Raw genomic sequence first — 18528 nt, forward strand, 5'->3', positions numbered from 1 at the left:
CAAAATTATAGTGGACATTCATTGTTATTCAGCTTCAGGTGTACACTGCAGGATTTTGATGAGGGATTTCTTGTGTCGAAAAGAGGATGCTGGTTGCATTTTGTCATCCATTCTTCTGTTCCCACAGTTCCATTCCAGATTCAGGCCCCTCTTCACTTTCCCAAGGGCCCCCAGCATGGTGCTTTGGAAATGTTGAGTGGCCCTTGCTGAATGTTCTCAGCTAGCTCCGCCTTCTCTTCTTGCCTTCTCCCCACCAGCTTGGCCTCCTCCGCAGTTCTGTGCTGCACAGAGTGGAGAGATGTTCAGATGCTCCCAGGCAAATGCTGGATTTCCTTTTCCTCAGCTTATGGTGGAGCCCTGCCAGCCCTTGAGTTTCTGTAAAACAGTGTATCAGTCTTGCCCATGCTGCTCTGAAGGGTGTGTGACCACTCCCTAACCAGGCCTCCCCCACTTTTTCCCCTCAACTGGACTCCCTTTTCCAGACACTCCATTTGGGGCCATGATTTTACCATTCTTTCAGTGTCACTGCCTGAGAACCATCTTTTGAAACTAATTCACAAAGTTCTGTATCTCTTCTGAAGGGTGTTTTGGATCCAGCCACTTCTCAGTTTGCTTACAGCTGCCACAGTGGCCCCCTAATTGGGCACTAGGTTCTCATTAGGTTCCCCTGCCCCCACTTCTCTCTTGTTGTACCACATTAGTCTGCAGACTTTGTAAGAGACCTTTTTTATTGTCATTCCTGTGTTCAAGGAAGTATCGTTTCAAACTTTTTTTTTCTTAACTCTTCAAGCACCTCCTTAATTTTTATATGCCTTAATTAAAGCAAAACAAAAGACAAGAAACTTATTTTCTTCTGATTATAAGTGATTCTTTGTTACTGAAACATTAAGAAAAACCATAGTCCACTGTAATGTCACAAGTTAGTGATAGTCATTGTTATTTTTTAGCTGTATTTTTTCCTAATTGTCGCCTTATTTATTGAGTGCTTGTGATAAGCTGAGCGTTTTCCAGTGTTTTACATATATAATCTGCAAGGTAAGGACCATCACCCCCATTTTACGGATAGGCAACTGAAACACACAGAAGTTAAACAACTTGCCCAAGGTCACTCATTTTAGTTGTACTTTCAGCATTTTCTTATAATTTTTCAACATAATTGACATACTTATATATAGTTTTTATTTTTTTGAGTAACTGAAAGTCTCAAAATGGCTTAAAATTCAAAAGGAGCAAGAAGGTAAAACAGTGATTAAGTCTCCCTCTTGACCGGGTCTACCAGCCACCTAGTTTTGCTCTCCAGAGTAAACTAGCATTGTCAACTGGGTAGGAACAAGCAAAAAACACCCCTCTCTCCGTGTGTGTGCATGTGTGCTCTTTCTCTCCCCTTTTTACACAAATGGTATTGTGTCTAATCACTGTGTATATTCTGGAGAGTGATCCATATTTGAATATCAGATACCACTCTATTTTTTATTTATTTATTATTTTTTAAAAGATTTTTTTTGGGGAATTGGGAGATGGGAACAGCGCTGGGGAATTGGGGGAAGGGGAACAGACAAGTTGCTGTCCTTTTGTTCTTCAGTCCAGTTGTGGAGGACGTTGCTTCACTGGCCCAAGTTGGCACCATCATTGCGCTCTTCCCGGGCGAGGCAGATCAGTCGCCGGCTTCTGGACGGCCGCTCACTGCGGCTGCTGGCTGCACACGGTAGCCCATGGCAATCCACTGCCACAGGGGCTGCAGCCTACGCCGTCACCGGCGACTCATGGCAGCCCAGCTCCAGGTTGAGCTATTGTTCAGCATCTTAGCTGTAGAGGGCAGTGTCACTGGCCCTCATATGTGGGATCCGAACCGGGGCCCTCTGGGATCCCAAGCCAGTTCTTAACCAATGCGCCACTCAGCCAGCCCTGATTTTCTTTTATGGCTGTGCAGTACAGCAATTTCCTTGAATCAGTCCCATGTTAATGGACATTTAGTTTGTTTCCAGTCTATTGGTATTACAGGTGGTTGTTTCAAGTAACATATACAAACACACGTGTTGTACAGTTTTGTCGCCTGCTTTTAAAATTAAAATAGGATTACTTTTACCATGTTAAATATCTTGAGGATGATTTCTAATGTCTGCATTAATGACCCCTCACAGCCTTCTTATTTCAAAATTGTATTCATCCTTTAAAGAGGACTCAAGCCTCACCTTACCCCCTAAAGCTTTAACCTCTTATAGTTAATAGTCGGAGAGGTTCCTGTGTTTGAGTTTAAACACTGGGAGTTTTTCATCTGAAGTTTCCTGATAGGGGAGCATCTATTCTGTATAAAATGTTGGTTGCAGCTTTCATCTTATTCTCCAAGGAACCCTTGACCCAAAAAGGTTGAGAGCCAGTGCACTTGAGATAGTTGCTAATTTTTAGAGCAAGTGCTGCATTGTGCCCTTGTTTTGTATTCTCTGCCTGAAGCACAGATCCTGATAGGGTGGGGCTGTGGCAGTCAGTGAGACTTGGTAGTTGATGCCATGACACAGCTGGTCCTACTCTAAGTATGTCTGCATCCTTAAGCCACAGATTATGTGGGCCTGTTCTGTTGCAGATTGTTGGGATAGCAGCCATTTAAGAGGGGTTCTCTTCTAGCACTGCTTGGGTTGCCAGCCTTTATTAAGGCAGAATTTGGAAGGAAGGTCCCCTTTAACCTGTTCTGTACCCAGTTGAGACATTTATAGGCCAGGAGTTTTCAGTCCTTTTGGATAAAGCAGCTGATATACTTTTTTCTTTTAAAAACATTTACCTTTTTGGGGGGTTCTGATTATAAAAGTAATATTCACTGTGTAGTATGTAATTAAATATTTAAAAAGTAGAATGTATACAGTATCATCCCTCAGAGATGGCCACCATTTAGTTATTTTTGATCTACAGAACTAATTCATATGATTTAACCTAATTGTTCTAGTCTTTTTTCTATGCATATATATCAAGATGGATATTTTTACATATATGAAGACATTACAGATACGCTGTTGTATCTTGCTTTTTCTTTTAATGTTAAATCTTGAGCTCTTCCTAAAAAAGTAAAAATGTGTTTTGAATGCCTGCATACTATTCTGTCAGGCAGATGGTATGCTAAAAACTTACGTAATTGATTGCTCCTACTATTGGAGATATATTGGGTTGTCGGAAAAGTCATAATGTGTTCTTTCTGTTTTTCATTGGAAAAAATGCGTCATGACTTTTCGACAACCCAATAGATTGCTTCTATTTTTTACTCCTGTGAATAAAGTTATGATAACCAGTTTTATGTGTGGATCTTTGCCTCCCCTTTAAAAAATTACTTCCTTAGGCTGGGCCCTCTGTGCTTATTAGCCATTTACATTTCTTTTGTGAATTGTCCGATTGTTTTATCCATTTTTACTGGGGTCTGAATGTTTTTCTTTATATACATTAACTCTGTTTCAGCCAGTTAGAGTGTAGCAGGATGGTGTAGCTCTTGTTTTCCCAGATTCAGGAAATGCCTCTTTACTTCCCTATAGGGTGTTCTCAGAGGGTATAGAATGATGTGGAAAAGAGCAGTGCACAGGGAGTCAGGAGACTTGGGGTTTGGTCCTATGCCTGGTCTTCGGCCTCTGTAGTCTTGGGCCACAGTTTTTCGTCCTCAATTTTTAAGTTTAAGGCTCTAAGGATTTTTCTCGCTCTAAAATAAAAATGGATAGTTCTTTAAGCAGGCTTTTCTGAGAAGCAGATGACTGCTGCTTTTAAGTGATTTGGGTTGACTTCACTTGGAAGTCCCATGGATAGCTTGAGAATACTGTGCACTTAGTAAAAGCACATTATTTTGTTGTTTCAGAAGAATATATTTTATTTGTAAAGCAGTGCAGTGGGTATAGATGCTTAATAGAGTATTGTACTTATCTTTTTTTTTTTTTAAAGTTGATTTGTATGTATCAAGATCTAAACAAGATCTATACATTACACTTGGTAAATTATGACTTTTAAGTCTCTTAAAATATAACAATTACCCCTCTTCATGCTGTATTAGCTTGTTGAAGACAGTGGGTCATTGTCCTCTAGGATTTAGGACATTGTTGTTGTCCCTATTTTTAAAACTATAAATATTGCTAATGCAGTGCCTGGTACATAGAATGCCTGCAGTATTTATTTTTTGATTTGTTTGTTTTATTTTTGGATGAGTAAATAAATCAACCACTTCAAAAATCAGACTTTTCACTTTTTGATGTTCCTTTCTACTAAGAATATCACTTGGTCACTGAAGTGCTTTTGCTCTCATTGCGTCTTTCCAAAAATAATGATAATGGCACTCTATGCTGGAAGTGGCAGAGAGCCAGTTTGGCCTGATTTAAAGTAAGTTGAATATACATACTGTGGCTGTCTTGCGTGCTGCAGAACACCTAGTACCTGGTCCCTGGATTTCTTGCCGCCTCCCCTGGCTTGTTCCTTTGGCGAATTAGCTGTGGGCGGGCAGTAAGTGCACAGTGAAGCCTGCCCTGTATTAGGAGAGTGCAGTTTGGTAGGCATTAGAAAAATAACATACAAGTATGTACCACGTCTTTACCCATTCATCTACCGATGGATACCTAGGCTGCTTCCATATCTTGGCTATTGTATTTAATGCTGCAATGAACATAGTTAAGTTTATTTAAAGATGTGAAAAGCTCAGGAAGACAGACATCTTTGAAAAAAAATTTTTTTTAACTTAGGTCAGAAGGTGGATCTTTGGAATACTTGGGAAATCCCTCCGCCCGCTGGTGGGGTAGAGGGTTATGTCCTTGTGAAAAATCAGAAAATGTCACCTGTTTCCCTTTTTTCTATTCTGGGCATTCATTTTTCTTTGCAGTGGTCATTTTATTGTTATGCTGGTTTCTAATAAAGACTAGTTTTAAAATTTCATAGAAACGTTCCATTTCTCTTCCTCACCATAGGTTTCCAAGTTGCAAGTGTGTTATAGAGCCTGAGGTAAAACCACAGTCTTGTTATACATTTAAAAATGACTTCGAAATCAAATGTTAATGAAACTTTGGGTTTTGTAGATCCACCTTACAACTTCTTAAATTGTACACGGGTCAAGTAGGTTTGGGTAAAAATTTACTGTTTCTTTAATAATGACCTTGTGTATGTTTTTCTTCTGTTGTTGTTGTTCATTCAGGGGCTGCTTATTGTCAGTTTATGGACATGCTGTTCCCTGGCTCCATTGCCTTGAAGAAAGTGAAATTCCAAGCTAAGCTAGAACATGAATACATCCAGAACTTCAAAATACTACAAGCAGGTTTTAAGAGGATGGGTGTTGACAAAGTAAGTCAATTTTATTCTTTTATTTGGGTTGTTTCTTAACTAGTGATTGTTACCAAGGATACAGATGCTGGCCCATGACTTTACATGTTTTCTTTTTATATTTTCCCAATTTATAGTTATCTTTTCTCTAGTTAACATAGAATTTACTGGGAGCTAAGTTTCCTTCTACCCTCCTACCCCCAGCTCCCTTGCTGTCTTTCTTCATCATGAAGTTAGTAGCTCTCTGGAGGAATCAACCTGTAAATCTGTACTTGTGATATATATATATATATTTTTAAATATTATTATTTAATCTGAATTGATCTGAGATCTAACTCTTTTAATCTCTGGATTTACTTCTGTAAAGCATTCCATGTAGTAGAATAAGTAGTTCTTCTAATAGAGAAGATTCCAGAAGTAGTTGCTTTATTAAAGCAGGGTACAAGGAGGGTCCCTTGTGGGTGTTGGAAGTTTCCTCTTGCCCCAAGGTTATTTGAAGGTACTAGAAACACGGTCCACCAGGCTTCGTTAGGACAAATGTTATCTCTGTTTTAGTAGGTAATAGATTACAGTCATACACCATATAGCAATGTCTTGGTCAATGAAGGACTGCATTTCCATCCACATATTCGATGGTGGTCCTGTAATAGTACAACGGAGCTGAAAAACTCCTGTCACATAGTGACTTCTCAGCCATCGTAATGTAGCACAACACATTGTTTGTGATGATTCTGATGTACATGAATCTGCTCTGCCAGTCATATAAAAACATTTAGTATATAGCACGTGTAATTATGTACAGTACATAATACTTGATAATGATAAACGACTGTTACTGGTTTCTGTATTTACTATACTGTACTTTTAATTGTTATTTTAGAGTATACTTTCTACTTATTAAAAAAAAAATAGTTTGCTGTAAAACTGTTATGCCGTGTCATGCCAGCAGCAGCCTCGTGCATCCTGTGTTAAACCAGTCCTTTTGATTGCATGGTTTTCTCATGTGCTTGATTTAATCTCCCGTTCTCCTGTTCTGTATAGTAACATGCTGAACAGGCTTATAGCCTCGGAGCAGTAAATAGGCTATAGCATATAGCCTAGGTGTGAAGCAGGCTCTACCATCCAGATTTGTGTACGTGCACTCGGATGTTTATACAATGACGAAATCACCTAACAGTGCGTTTCTCAGAACACATCCCCATCTTTCAGTGGCCCAGAATCGTATTGCAGAATTAAGCAGCCTCCCCACCCCATTTAGAAGTGTTTATCCTTTTAAGCCATTTTGGGGAAAAACATTTTTTTAGTAATGCTTATAATTACCCCCTAATTATGCTGCTGGTGTGTCTGATTTTTATTTACTTTGAAATCAGTCTTTATTTTAGTTTCGTCTGTGTACAATATATAAAATGTTCATTTGTATTGTAAGAATATCATTTAGTTACCAGGCATAGTTTTAAAAACTAGGGGTAGCTTATACACAGTAATTTTTCTTTTTCTTTTTATGGAATTTTATTTTTTTGAATAAGGAAGATTTCTAAAGTATACAAAAGTAGAGATATAGTGCAGTGATTCCCCATGTACCTCAATGATCAACTCATGGCTGGTTGTGTTTCAGCTATACCTCTGCCCCGCCTTTTGTATTCCTGGATTATTTTGAAATGAATTCCAGACATAACATTTTATTTGTAAATGTTTCAGTATCATACAATGTAATTTAAAAAAATTATATTTATTTGCTCAGAGGAACAGATGTAGTTCAGATTATTATATATATGTATATATATATTCTCTTTTATAAAAATACCATTACAACCGGAACCCTTAAAGAGTTAAAAGATAGCTAAGCTCTGGCCAACAGTCCAATGATTTGAAGTAATACCCGATAACACAGTATTATTGTATAATAAAAAAAAACGTACAGAGTCCTTAAAATATGTTTTAATAGGATTGAAATTACTTGAAAAACATACCATTTTGTTAGAAATCTATCCTGGGACTGATTCTGCACCTTGACCTATTTTTAAGACAGAATTTTCTTTAACACAGTTCATTGTAGATACCCGTGGTTAGTTGGTGCTCTTGAGTTTCATACTTTGTGACATGCACTGTGGCCATGCAAATTACATGGGAGATTTACTTTTTACAGTGGAATGAAATACGTAGGATGTGTTTGGAAGTGTGTATATGATTCAGATATGGCCCTTTTTTTTTTTGCATTTCTGGTTCCTTTTGAGGGACTAGAAGGGGGGTTGGCAGGAGGAAATACTTCGTGGAAGGCAAACTGAATGAAACTTGCTCTATAAAATTCCAGGGGCTTACTTAGCACTAAGTTCTTGCCTCTAAACTATTTTTTTCTCCTCTTGGCAGAACTTTATACTGACTTGATACATGGACATGTTTGATGCTTGCCAAAAGCCTCTTGCTTTGGGCTAAACAGTCTTGATGTTTCTCTGCAGATAATTCCTGTGGACAAATTAGTAAAAGGAAAGTTTCAGGACAATTTTGAATTCGTTCAATGGTTCAAGAAGTTTTTTGATGCAAACTATGATGGAAAAGACTATGACCCTGTAGCTGCCAGACAAGGTCAAGAAACTGCAGTGGCTCCCTCCCTTGTTGCTCCAGCTCTGAACAAACCGAAGAAACCTCTCAGCTCTAGCAGTGCAGGTAAAAAGACAAAACAAACACCATTTATAAATAATAGTATTCCAAGTATTCATTCATTCAGCCAGAACTTTTGAGTAGCCATAGGCTCAAGGAACATAAGGAGCCTAATTCCAGCCATGTGACAGGAGCATGGAGTGTGGCATCAGCCCAACCTGTGTTTGTTCTTAGGTCTCTGGCACAGTGAAAGCCACTTTATCTCTGCCCCACAGTTTCCACCTATAAAATGGGAATTTTAGTACTTGCCCAAGAGAGTTGTTTTTGAGACCTTAATGAGTTACTGTGTGCAGTTTTGCCAGCGTTCTTTATTTGTATGTTATAAAAACCCATTAGGTTAGCTCACATAAAAGAGAGCTTTAGTTAGGACACAAGGATATTTCGCAGAACCCTAGGATGGGAAGTTACAACCAGACCTAAGCTCCCAGGAATTGAAGGAGCTTCTTCGCTTTCTCAGGGACTGCTTTTAGCTCTCTGCATCATCATCCTATCTGCAGACCAGCTTCCTGTGCTTGCTTACGGCTTCCCTGCCCTCCCGAGAACTTTAGCTGCTAGGTAACTTTGGCTTGCTGTGATGCCAGCAGAATTTGGGAGGCAGGGGGAGGCCATTTTTAGAGACCTTCTCTAAAAGGTCTTGGCCAGGTAGGTTTCCCAAGATGTGTTTGCAGTAGTGTATTCATAGAATATACCTATACTTTGGGGCAGGGTGGATGTTCTACAGATGCTAACTCCTTTTCCAGAAGGTGGCAACAACATTAGTTAAGGTCCCTTAGTACCTCAAGAGAGAAGCTGATCCACCTGGTAGGTAGAGTGGACAATTGAGTGAGTACCTTTTAATTGTTAACAACATTATTGAGATACATTTTCATGCCATACAATTCACTCATTTAAAATGTACAGTTCAGTGGATTTTAGTATATTTACAGACGTGTTAAACTATCACCACAGTCAATTTTAGAACATTCTCATTACCCCCAAAGGAAACCTGGTATGTGCCTAATAAATGTCATGTCCCGTTTTCCCCTAACTCCCCTCCCCCGCAGACCTAGGCAACCACCAATCCACTTTCTGTCTATAGGTTTACCTATTCTGAGCATTTCCTATAAGTAGGATCATAGAATACGTGGTCTCTTGTGTCTGGCTATTTTCATTTAGCAGGTTTTCAACATTTATCCATGTTGTAGCATGGATCAGTAGTTTATTCCTTTTTATGGCTAAATAATTTCATTGTGTGACTATACCACATTCTGTTTATTCATCTGTTAATCATTTGTGTTGTTTCCACTTTTTAGCTGTTATAAATAATACTGCTATGAACATTCTTATACAGGTTTCTTTGTGGATATATGTTTTCATTTCTTTTGGGTACGTATCCAAGAGTATATACTTTTGGAGCAGAGTTCTTGGGTCATATGGTAACTCTGTTTAACCTTTGCAGACTGTTTTCCAAAGTGGCTGCACCAGTTTACATTCCCATCAGCAGAGTACATGAGGACTCCAATCTCTCCAATCTCTGAGTACTTTTATTTAGCTGTTTAGTATAGGAGACTGCATAGATAACCATGTACATTTCATGTTTCAGATGTGACTAACAGGCAAGTGGAGACTTGCATTAAGCATTTAGTCTTCAGGATAAACATTCTAGAGATACACATACTAGAGATGACACTAGAGATCATCCAGAGGAAATGCCTCTGTTACTGTAGGTGACAGACCTTATGGTTATTGAATAATCTGGGGTGTCAGGAAGAGGAGATATATCTAAGCCTGGCATGACGTACAAGCTTTACAAGATAATTGCCAAATGAATGAATAAAATCGTGAATGACGCATTGACCTTGAGGTAGCCTAGTCTTGATTATTTTAACTTGCAGATAGGTTGGCCCCTTTACTACTTTTTCCTTGTCTTTGTCTGCTTTTGACTATTGCTACTGAGGGAAATCTGTAAATCCTAGTCCATTTGTTGCTTTTCTCTCCTAACCCTTCTAAACATCTTCTAAAAGGTGAGCAAGATAAGGGTTTTGAAGTAATTAGTTATAAGGGCAGTCTGTACCACCCTGCTCTTCTTAATCCAAGGAGCCTGAGGTTCTGATTTAGGGAATCATACTTTCCAGATGGGGAACTGTGGGTACCCGGCAACAGCTGGGACTATGAGCTGGCTCCTGCTGGGAAGTTTGCCTTTGTGCCATGAAGCTGCCTTGCTAGTGGATTTGGTTGGAACTGGGTTAAGGTAGATCAACTGTGTGTGCCTCTTTCAGATAGTTCCATTCACTCCAGCGGCAAAAAGACCTCCCTGAAGGACTTACTCCTGGCACAAGAAATTGTGGCTAAAGTTGGTACTTAACTCTGCTTCTAGGATAAAAAGCCACTTTAGGCCAACTTGGGAGCGTTGTCATGCATGCTGAGCTCTTCACACTGGGCCCCGGTCACAGCCTCCTCATGTTGTGTGGTGGGTTCTTTTTGTCTTGAAATTTCTGCTCCTAAAAAGACATCTTCTCTCAGCTCCACAGAGGCCCATTGCAACACACAGACCTACTGCAACCCCGAAGGCTGGCCCGGGTGTGGTGCGCAAGAATCCTGGTGTGGGCAATGGGGACGACGAAGCCGCAGAGTTGATGCAGCAGGTAGGCGCCTCCCGTGTCCAAGATGGCCGTCACTTCAGGGGAAGGGCGCTTGCTGCACTGACCAGGGGAGGCTTGTCTGTGTGCTTGTGGGAAGACCTGCTTTGTCTGCTTGCTGAAGTAGTCCCTGTGATGTGAGTGAGCACGTCCGGTACTGGGGGGAGGCAATGAGCGTGGAGATGGAGGTGGAAGAGACAGGTCAGACGTTTCTGAGACCTATTAGTGTGACAGAAACCAGCATCTGAGTTTGGAAACCCACCTATGCAGTGGAACTCTGTTGAATATCTGGAATGCTGTCAGGGTTCTGTGGGATTCAGGGTGTTTCTTGAATTTTGGCTCTGACAGAAGATAGTTTCTTTTTGAATAATTAAAAATAATTAAAAAAAAAGTTCAAAGTTTCTCTGCTAAAATCCTGGGTCACTAGAGATTCAAGTTGAAAGTGGAACTGGTGTGAAAAGCCTGTTGCTCTTCTGTTCTTAATAGGTCAGTGATGTGAAATGTCTTTCAGGATTAGTTAATATTCTTGGAGGTTTTTGTCAGACGTCTCTGGATCAGAACAAATTTTAGACTTTTAGATATTTTCTTACTAATCCTTCTAGTTATTTTGTTTGTTTGCTCTTGGATGATTCTCTTGATTAATCCTAGTTTTAAAATTGTACACAAGTGTTAATGTGTATAGAATATGTGAACATTAATAATAAAAACAAAACTAGCTAACATTTTTAGAGTGTGTATGTCATTATGCTGTTAATATGAAGCACTTTTAATTTCACTTTCACATTAGCCCTGTGAGGTTTTACAGATAAGACTGTGCAGCTCAGAGAGGTTAAGTAACCTGACCTGGGATTTGAGCCCAACTTGTCTCAGAAGTACTTTGACCTGTACAAATTAAAATTTTTTTTTAATATGAAGTATTCTAGCTTCTCTCCGTTACCAGAGTCTTTACCACACCAGAGTCTTTACCACACCCTGTTACTGACTTCTTTGGCTTATCTTTCTGGTCCTTGAAAGTATTTGAATTTGTGGCCCTTGACAAAGGTGTGGAGGTCTGGAGGACACGATTGATATGGGAAATAGAGCCAGATGGGCTCATTGGGCTAAGAGAAGAAGTGTGTATTCTGTACAAATTACCCCGTAGTGTTCATATCCTTAGAAGATCTTCAGTGATTCCACATTCTTAAGTCGTCCTGGAGAAATGTACTTTTGATTGATTTTAGTCCAGAGCAGCGCTTGGTTCAGTAGAAATAGAATGTGAACCAGAAATGTGAGGCATACATAATTTGAAATTTTCTAGTAGCCACATTAAAAAAAGTAAAAAGAAACAGATTAAATGGACTCTAATAACACATTACCCAATATATCTGAAATATTGTAACATGTAACCAATACAAATAATTATCAGTGAGATGTTTTACATTTGGAGACTATACTAGGTCTTTGAAATCCTGTGTGTATTTAATGTTTACAGCCCATATCATTTGCACTGGCCACATTTTAAGGGCTCAAATAGCCTTGTGTGGCTCATAGCTACTGGATTGGCCAGTGCTGGTCCTAAGCATTCTTCTTGGGTTACAGCTATTATGTTATTACAAGAGAAGGTTCTAAGAGTGACATTGATTATTAGCCACAGATTTGAAAAAAAAAATTAGTTTCAGGTGTACAAAACAATGTAATATTAGGTTGTTGGAAAAGTCTTGACGCATTTTTGCAACAAAAACCAGAAAAAATAAGTCTTGACTTTTCCGACAACCCAGTAGTTAGACATTACACCCCTCTAGCCACAGATTTTTAATAATCTCATAACTAAGCATTTAGAGGAGTGCCAGGTGAAAGGCAGTGACTTAGTGTATATTTATTGAGAGTTTCTTGTGGAGACATAGTTCCTGAGTGATATGGAGGAGGAATGCTGCTTTGGCCTTACAGGTGGGGCACGCAGAAGGCTGGGTTCTGGTGCCCTGGATGATTTGTAGGCCAGAGAGGGTTTTACTGGGTTTGTGAGGGAAGCACTAGTGAAACGAGGGTATAGGTGGGCCCCAAGCTAGTGTACCTTTTTAAGCTATTTTGGCTTCCCTTTCCTCCTCAGCCACTGATGTGATTATAAGGCCTTTTCCCAGGCTCCTGGATCTTGGAGCTGAAGAGCCACGGCAGCTTCCTACTGCTGGGATTGGTCAGCTCTTGTCCTTCTCTTCCCTGTTGTACTGCACTCGGGGGTTAACTGATAGTTTAAGGAAAGGCAACTGGCAGCAGTTAAAGCAGGGGTGGTGAGAATGGGGAGGCGGAAATGGGTGATTTAGCGTTGCTGGCTACTAGGGGACGGTAGTAACTTCATTGACACTTTCATTTGGTTTTAAAAGTGATTTCTTTGGTTGATAAAGGAATAGCAAAAGGATGTGTAGAACCTTGATTCTGGTTTGGTCTGTTCAGGTCTTTGATGATGGACATGATGTTCAGTGTTTGACAGAGGAGTCCTGCTGGCTCCTCATCTCTGGATGCTTCTCGACTGCATGTTCTGAGCGGGGAGCCTTCTTCCACCTGGGACAGGACTCGATCCCAGTGGTTATATCTGGCTTCTTTGTCAGGCTGTGGGGAAGCTAGATGAGCTGTTTGCTTCAGATTTTGCAACTATAACTTCAGAAGGTTGGACTAGATTTCTGTGGTGCTTTCTGGTTCCCAGAATTCCCTGCTACCCAAATTGTTCTCGGCTGTTGCACCTTTGATTTCCTGGCGTGGCTTCAGTATGGCCCTAGCCTGTAAGTCCTGTGAGGATTTTATGCTGCATGGTGTGCCTTGTAATTTGCATTCAGTGAGAGTTAAAGTGAATTCACATGTCATAGATTTGACTACACTGGAATGAAGATGCACTGTGCTTAAAATACACAAAGGGCCAATCAGGAGAGTTGTTATGACTTCTGTTTTATTACTCTTGGCTGGAGTCCTGGCCTAAGCTCTGAGATTGATTTCTTCATTGCCCCTTTGTGGTGATTAGAGCCCCTCCCTCAGTAGAGCTCCGGAAGGCTCCTGCAGCATGTGTGGTGAGGGGACGATATGCTCAATGGAGGGGGCGAGCAAGTGGAGTGTGGCGGGGTCTGCTCCCTGCCTGCACTGTCTTCTCTCACTTTTTAGACTCCCTTGGGAGAGAGACAGGTGCAAGGACCTCCTCCAAAGCGGATGCTTTTCTTTTGGGTCATGGATCGCTCCCCCCCCCAACCTCCCTTCAATATATGGGTGGGAGTGGGGTGGGAAGAGCGCTTGAGCTTTTCATGCCCAGCCCTCCCGCAGTCCTCGCGTCTGTGCTAGTCTTAGTCATCTTTAGCTAGTCTTCCCCTCCTGCCTCGCTGTTTCTACCCTGCTCCCCCAGACCGATCTTCTCTTTCCGTTGACCTCCACACACAGAAAGACCTGGATTTGATTGGCCGATGCCTTGGTAAGGACTCAATTTAGGATTGTTGGCCACCCTGTCGGGCTGGATTTTGCTTCTCTGTCTGTCTCAGGCTCCCATAATTTTTCCTTCTAGATCTTTTCTCAGTCCCTGAGAAGTTCCTGCGTGTTTCATGGTATAGTCTGCCCTTTCCTGGGAATTATTATTGTCAAGGTGACCATGAACAAGCACATGTTATGTATCTGGGGCTGAAGAAAATTGACATTACACTAAAGTGGGTTTTTGTCCACGTTAAGAGAGTTTGATGAAAGAGCACATCTCCTTTTGGGTTAGAAGTTTGTCTGTTACGATACTGGTACATGAATGCCAGGTGTCTCACCCTTTTTCATGTTTTGTGCAGGTCAACGTATTGAAACTTACTGTCGAAGACTTGGAGAAAGAGAGAGATTTCTACTTTGGAAAGCTAAGGAACATTGAATTGATTTGCCAGGAGAACGAAGGGGAAAACAACCCTGTACTGCAGAGGATTGTGGACATTCTCTATGCCACAGATGTACGTGTTGACATGAGGATATTTTCTTGCCATTTTGCCACCTAGGAGAAAATGAATTTTATCTGGTTGGTTTCAGCAAACTCAGTCTGATGCTTGTCGTGTTCCAGTGTAGCATTCACCAAAGGACTTCATCTTTGACCCCTCAGAATCAGCCAGGGGGCACCTCTGCCCAGCTTCGGCCTTTTCCTTGAGGTCTGTGAGGCCGGAATAGGAAAGAAGGTGGCTGACTTGCCCTGATTCTGTAGTTTGTGGCCACTGATAGATGATGAGTGCCACAAAATGTCCTTAACCCCGCCATTCCCACTCCACCCCCCTGCAGCTTCAAACTCTCAGCCTGAGTTGTTGTCTCCATTTGATCTGGGCCCTAGGCATGTCCTGGAGAACCAGGCACGTGGCCCCTTTTTGGGGTCTGCTGCCCACAGCTGTCCGAGTGTACTTTTGCCCCTCTTCCCAGGAGTGTGCCTGGTTCCCATTCCCTCAAAGTTCTTTGTGGTCAAATTACTTGGGATCCACGTGTATCACACAGCCGAATCTGCTGACGTAAATCATGACATTAGCTGACCAGGGAAGACTGATTTTCCCTAGATCTAGAATTTGGTATCTTGCTGTGTCTACTGTTTAATGGCTATATGTGTTTACTTACAGTTCTTCTGCATTAGCAAGGTCTGTAGGATCAAACTACAGTGTATAGCTAAGTGATTTGTAGTATGTGTGGCAGTATACAAATACAAGGTAGGTAATATCAGTGCTGTAATTGACACTGTCTTCTAAATGATGAATTTGGGGGATTAAGACAGATGACTGAAAAGTTGATAATTTGTTAAGTAAATTCTTATTTCAGGCTTGCTCTGTGCCAGATGATGAAGATATAGGGGTCCTTGGTCTAGTCTGAATATTATTTTAGTGGGGTCATATCTTCAGTAAATCCAGTCGTAGAGATTTAAAAAATAAAAAAGATGGCTATTGAAAGGCAAGGATGATTTTTATGTTAGTATAGCCAATAGTACGTGCCGGAATGCCCTGGAGCGAGTGTGAGGTGGGAGCCACGAGTCTGCTGTTTTCCCATGCCACTAATGTTGGGTCAGTCTTGCAGCTATTTTTGCCCAGAAGGTTTTTATGTGTAAACACTAAAAACACCCGCCACAATCCTAAATAGCATGCATGGCTCCTCAGTACAGTCAGAGAAATGCAGAAAGGAAAAGCCTCTGCAGAGACTGTATGGAGAGGAGTGCTGAACTTCATGGCGACCTCAGGGATTTTTGAGGTGACTTACCTTTTTTTTTAAACAACTTTATTGAGGTATAATAGACCTTATGAACTACACATATTTAAGTACAACTTGATAACACATGAAGTCATCATTGTAATCAGGAGAATGTATACACATCCATCACCCCCAAAAGTTTGAGGGTACATTTGATTGTGAGATGTGATTCCACTGCCTAAGTAATAAAATAGCGGTCCCCTGGCCTTGTGCCATTACATGCCAAGTGTGTGGGAGAGACAGGAAGAACTGTTGACTTGAGAGACTTTAAATATGAGACAAGTGAACCCACAGTAGAAACTGATGGTTCAGTGTTGAGTAATAGCTTTCCCTTCTCCTTTTCCCATTTTAGGAAGGCTTTGTGATACCTGACGAAGGGGGCCCACAGGAGGAACAAGAAGAGTATTAACAGCCCGGACCATCAGAGCAACATTGAATTCTTCACTCCAAATCATGTGCTTAACTGTAAAATACTCCCTTTTATTATCCTTAGAGGACTCACTGGTTTCTTTTCATAAGCAAAAAGTACCTCTTCTTAAAGTGCACTTTGCAGAAGTTTCACTCCTTTTTCAATAAGTTTGAGTTAGGAGCTTTTCCCTTGTAGCAGAGCAGTATTAACATCTAGTTGGTTCACCTAGGGAACAAAGAGGCTGACCGTGGGGCTCACCGAATGGATGCTGGTAACACTGATGACTGGAGAAAGTGTTTTTATGTGATATGCTGAGGTGGGGACCTCAGCAGAGAAATGTAAAGACTGATTTGAATTTTAAGCTAATGTGAAATTTTGGCAGAGAACGTTTTAATAAATAAATGCCTTAAGAGTATTTAAAATATGCCTCCATATTTCAAAATATAAAATGTAACCTGACAGGAGATATTATGTGTTTGACCTTGTGTCTGGGAAGGAAGGGCCAGACCTTGGAAACTGGAACCTGCTGTTCACAGGCCTTGCAGGGCTGGGTGTAACCTTGGCCCAGAAAGAAAGTTTAAAATGTTGCCCTGTAAAGCCATTTGGTGTCCTTGACCAATTGCATCTCTGCTAAGAAGCAAGAGGTATTGTTGCCTGAATGAATAGAGGGTGTGTTTCAGCCCTAAGATGTTTGAGCCGAAGAGCTTGATTTTCATTGAACATATTTCTCTGACGATTTTTCCAATTACCCCTGAAATTTCTATGTATTGTGTATTTTGGGAAATGAGGTGTGTTCAGTTTTTAAATCCAACAACTACTTTTGGGGACTTGCCCACATCTCTGGGATTTGAATGAGGGCTGTGTCCCATTTTACTGTCTTTTAAGTTTACATTGAACATGTTTCTCTTCTCTGTTCCCCTTGCCCACTGGGGACTCCTCTTTGGCTCCTGAAAGTTTGCTGCTTAGAGTGGAAGTTCAGCAGGCAGGTGATCGTGCTGTGAGTTCTTTCTGGACCTCTGGCAAAGGGAGTGATCAGGGAAGGCCATCGCTACCTTGGGATCTGCAAGGCTGGGTGATTTGGTACCTGCTGCCCCACAGCCCTCCGCTGTTACCGGAATACTTTGCCAGTGCACTAATCTCTTTGGAGATAAAATTCGTTAGCGTGTTACTAAATGTTAATTTTCTTTTGCAGAAAATACAGTACGGTGTCTGAATTAATTATTAATATTTAAAGTATTTCATTCCTTAACGCTCCCTCATTTGCTTTGCCCACAGCCTACTCAGTTCCCTTGTTTGGCAGAATTCTGCAAAATGTGTGTCACCCACTACTGAGATTGTTCAACCCCTGATGTATTTGTATTGATTTGTTTCCGGTGGTAACTTGTCCTAAAATGTGTGTAGAAAGCAGGTATTTTATGATAAATTGTTGTGTAGTGCATGCTATGTGTGGAATTCAGAGGAAAACCCAGATTCAGTGATTAACAATGCCAAAAATGCAAGTAACTAGCCATTGTTCAAATAACAGTGGTGCTATTTCTCTTTTGTGGCCTTTTAGACTTTTGTTGCCCTAAATTCCATTTTATTGGGAACCATTTTCCACCTGGTCTTTCTTGACAGGGTTTTTTTCTACTTTAAACAGTTTCTAAATAAAATTCTGTATTTCAAGTGTCATGTCTTCTGAAATTTGTCTTGCCCTGGGTATATTCTTTTAGGTTCAAATGACAAGGTATCAATGCTTCTTTCTTAAACTAGGACTGATCTTTTAAAAATCCTTCACTGTTTTTTCAAATGTGTTTATTTCTAAGCCTGTTCCTTTTTTTCTCTATTCTTCATTTTACATCTCTCAGCCTCCTGCTGTTTTACATTCTCATATTACTGTGAGAGGTCTTTCAGAAGTACAAGGCTTGGCATGGCTGCCGTGAAGCCTTTTTAGCCTGTTTCACCCTGAGATACACAGCAGGACCATGGGGCGATACTTTTTTTGGTTTGTTTTTTTTTTTGAACGTATGTTTCAGAGGCACTGAACACACTCTTAATCTAAAAAATAAACCTGAAGTTGTCACCGTTTTTTCCTCCCTTTTAAAATGCTGTGCTGTAAGAAATTAATTCAAAAGGAGACTACTGGCATTTTCAATATGAAATAAAGTTAAATGGGCAGAAGGCAGTTTTTTGTATGATCTCTACCACAATTATGGACACTCTGTAAACCCAGGTTGATGGTTTTGACTATGGTTACACCCACATTATTTTCTCTAGAAGTTAATGGCATGACACCGTCCTTGAAATGTTATGCACCATCAGAAGGAATTTGACACCTTATGTGTTGGTAACCTACCAGAAGATGCCTCTGGAGTGCGTGGAGTCTTTGAAGAT

The 18528-nt window shown here is 40.7% G+C and overlaps 1 protein-coding gene across 3 annotated transcripts in view; it reads left to right on the forward strand.

The window, feature by feature from the left end:
* The window catches only part of MAPRE1 (microtubule associated protein RP/EB family member 1), a 36410-nt gene extending 18586 nt beyond the window's left edge, over window positions 1–17824 (forward strand). For all 3 annotated transcript variants that reach the window (XM_019645835.1, XM_019645837.1, XM_019645836.1), the window contains exons 3-7: window positions 5147–5292; window positions 7728–7935; window positions 10432–10553; window positions 14330–14482; window positions 16099–17824. In XM_019645835.1, coding sequence (XP_019501380.1) covers window positions 5147–5292; window positions 7728–7935; window positions 10432–10553; window positions 14330–14482; window positions 16099–16155 — 686 coding nt within the window. In that variant the 3' untranslated portion in view covers window positions 16156–17824. The remainder of the gene's footprint in view (window positions 1–5146; window positions 5293–7727; window positions 7936–10431; window positions 10554–14329; window positions 14483–16098) is intronic.
* The last annotated feature ends 704 nt before the right edge of the window (window positions 17825–18528 follow it).

Source organism: Hipposideros armiger, unplaced genomic scaffold (assembly GCF_001890085.2).
Source record: "Hipposideros armiger isolate ML-2016 unplaced genomic scaffold, ASM189008v1 scaffold_94, whole genome shotgun sequence".
Lineage (NCBI taxonomy): Eukaryota > Metazoa > Chordata > Mammalia > Chiroptera > Hipposideridae > Hipposideros > Hipposideros armiger.